The following is a 3,431-nucleotide window of genomic DNA, read 5'->3' as shown; positions in this document are numbered from 1 at the left end:
ATAAGTCTATCAGAGAACTTGAAAAGCTGGGAGGTAAATGTTATTTTTATGCAGTCAATTAGTTGTTGCAATTATACAACTTGTCTCATTCTCTGAACGTTTTCATGTAGGGAAGGGATTAACTGGGGAACAAAAAGGCATTTAATCGTTGACTAATGTCTAACAAGTTAATTTGCATCCCAAGTGTATCCCCTTCCCCCATCTTCTCATCACCCTGTCTGTTTTTATAAGACTGTTTAGCTGAAGGCTGATAATTCTCAATGAGAGGAAAGTAACACGTGTGGCACTTCATTTTCGAATTTGACACTTTCTTGTCTCCTTTGAACTGTTGCCTTAAAACACCCACTTAAAATCTGGCAGGTCTCTATAAAAGTGTCTACCCCCCACCCCCCACACTGAAAAAAGTCTTCAATCTTCAGCAGCCAAGGTGTCCACTGCTGCTCCAATACCTGCAGTAGACTCCACAATATATCCTGCACTTTGGGAGAGGGTCTTCTGCCCTTGATCTACTCATGGAGACTCTACACCAAGCCATGATCAAGATAGAGGAGGACTATGCAGTGTGCTCAGACTCTGATCCGGATTCAGCTTACATGTCCTCTTCTTGGGATTGGAAGAACAATGGTGAAAATTATTCCTTGAGCCAAACTCCATCTCCCCATAGTTTGTCTCCTGCTGCTTCTTTTGAGTCCCCCTACTCAGCTTGCTCTCACCCATCAACCTTGGAAGAGATGGCTTTCGCTGATGATGTGTTGGCCTACAGATTACTCCCAAATTCTTCCCATTGCCAGTATGACATGGCTAAGGGGAGAGGACACCCCAGGCGTGAACGTGGGTTTGAATCCACAGTGACAGCCCAACGCAGGAGAAAGGCAAGTGAGAGGGAGAAGATGAGGATGAGGGCTATAGCTGATGCTCTTCATACCCTGCGCAGCAACTTACCACCCATCTACAGCCAGGGCAGACAACCACTAACCAAGATCCAGACACTAAAGTACACCATCTCCTACATCGAGGAGCTCACCAACATTCTCAACACCACCAAGGAGACATAGCGTCCACAACTAGCTGGCAGTACTGTCTCCATCCTTTTAGAGCTGGACTCTGATGAACTAATGAGTGCAAGAATCCTGGAGAGTGGAGACCAACAAACTTTGAAAGTTCTAAAGCCTTGGAACACTCTAACTGTCATACCGAATGTGGAGTTCTGGAGATTCTGCTCAAGAGACACTAGAAGGAGGTTGGAACTTGCATTTCATCTTGCTGTGTGCAAATCTGAGGACCATTTTTTTGGTTCCATATCAAACCTCCTTTTTCCCTGTTACCTCTTTGTATATTGGCTTAATTGAAACTGTTCAGAAAGACAATCTTGGAAAAGTGCTGTATGCCAACTGCTGTGTTTTGTATATAAGAAATGTTTTTGATCAGCACCCTGTTGCACATTTTGTCCTTTCGAGGTATTTATAACATTATGATTCTGACATTAAACTCTAAATTAAAATATTTTTAATTAAACAGCTAGTTGTATATTTTTTGCACTGGGTTATCTAATGTAAGATATGGACAATATAGGCATACTTGTGGTTTTAAATTAAAATAATGACAATATAGGATTAAAATATATATGGGGTAGACAAAATAAAACATTTTGCTTTTTAGGTTTATTTTGAACATTGTATTAGTGTACAGATAGTAACTATGTGACTGCGTGTTCATTAATCTTAATATCTGGTAGACACTCCCTTAACTAAGACTGAGCTATATGGTGAATATATACCTGAGCTGAGATATAAAATATAGCTGACATTTTTACATTAACTTGGTGCATAGTAGTTTATTTGTTCTACATTTTGCAGCCCCCCCCCCCCCCCCATCCCCTTTTCTCATATAATAAAGTGTTTGTAAAATAGTTGTATTCTAATTATGGGATCCGAGGAGAGGGGTAATTTACCTCTATAAGGATTATTCACTAAACTGAGAATTTTCTCTGAAAAGGCAGTGTTTTACACTGAAAAGCCTGCAGTGACAGGCTATAGACACCAGAACCACTACAGCTAATGTGTCCCTTTAACTCCTTAAAGGACCACTATAGGCACCCAGACCACTTCAGCTTAATGAAGTGGTCTGGGTGCCAGGTCCAGCAAGATTAACCCTGCCTGCTATGTTTACAAATGGGTTAATTCAGCCTCTAGTGGCTGTCTGATTGACAGCCGCTAGAGGCGCTTCCGCGCTTCTCACTGTGATTTTCACAGTGAGAAGACGCCAGCGCCCATAGGAAAGCATTGAGAATGCTTTCCTATGGACTGGCTAAAGGCGCGCGCAGCTCGTGCCGCGCATGCACATTCAGCAGAGGAGGAGGAGGAGGAGAGTCCCCCACCCGGCTCTGGAGAAAGAGGTAAGTTTAACCCCTTCCACACCCTAGAGCCCGGCGGGAGGGGGACCCTGAGGGTGGGGGCACCCTCAGGGCACTATAGTGCCAGGAAAACAAGTATGTTTTCCTGGCACTATAGTGGTCCTTTAAGGACCAAACTTCTGGAATCAAAGGAAATCATGACATGTCACACGTCATGTGTCCTTAATTCACTTTGAATTCTCACCTAGTGAATAACCCCGCATAAATTTAAAAAGAATATCAACAAACATGCTGAAACATGTATTTAGCTAAATATTTTTCTTTGCAGAAATGATCTGTAATCTATAAAGTTATATCTCTCATAACACATGTTCTAAATGTGATAGTCAAAAGTTCAAAGTCAGCTGTTATTTAAAAGTATTAGACTGATAAATATTCACCCGAAGCATGGAAAATGTATATTGTGAACAAATGGTTACGTCATACTGGGATTTATTCACTAAATGGGGAATGTTTCATTTCTGCTCTTTTGGTGGTGTTTGTATATTCTTCACTGTGGCGGACCGCCTGGCACCCCGACTGGGCACCTCCGCCAACAGATGCTTCCTAGCTGACGCTGAGGACCACAATAAATTAAAGGGGCCATAGTCACAGGGTAAAAGGCTGGCAAGTAGTCCCCTCCAAACCCCAGTAGCGAAGTGGCTTTCGCCACATTCACCATTTCTGCCACAGATTTTACAAGCAGTTCATCTGGAAGGTGTGAGTGAGATTTTTATTCTGGTTCATTGATATAACTCTTCAAACCAGGCTGGCTGCTTTACTGCTCAAAGGGACATTGCAACACACATGGGTAATGAACATGCATATTAAAGATTAAAAATTACCTATTATCAATGCATTCTGAAAGATAATACATTAAATAAAATAAAAAGTTTCTTTATAGTTTCCTTACTGTACACTGTTTAGTTAATCTGCCGGCAGTCTGAGTCAAACTACTTTGTAAACTGATAGCAGCCATATCACTGCTGCTGTCAGTTTGCAAATAGACAATTTCACTGTTTAGTGAACTGGGCTATAT

At 41.7% G+C, this 3,431-nt stretch overlaps 1 protein-coding gene across 1 annotated transcript; it reads left to right on the top strand.

Moving 5' to 3' along the window:
• Positions 1-512: 512 nt before the first annotated feature.
• Positions 513-1,055, top strand: MSGN1 (mesogenin 1). The gene has a single exon (XM_063441651.1). The coding sequence runs from the start codon at positions 513-515 to the stop codon at positions 1,053-1,055; it is 543 nt and encodes a 180-aa protein (XP_063297721.1).
• Positions 1,056-3,431: the final 2,376 nt, after the last annotated feature.

This window comes from Pelobates fuscus, chromosome 2, assembly GCF_036172605.1.
Source record: "Pelobates fuscus isolate aPelFus1 chromosome 2, aPelFus1.pri, whole genome shotgun sequence".
NCBI lineage: Eukaryota > Metazoa > Chordata > Amphibia > Anura > Pelobatidae > Pelobates > Pelobates fuscus.
Note: the sequence above shows the minus strand (reverse complement) of the source record. Positions and strands in the feature narration are given on the sequence as shown.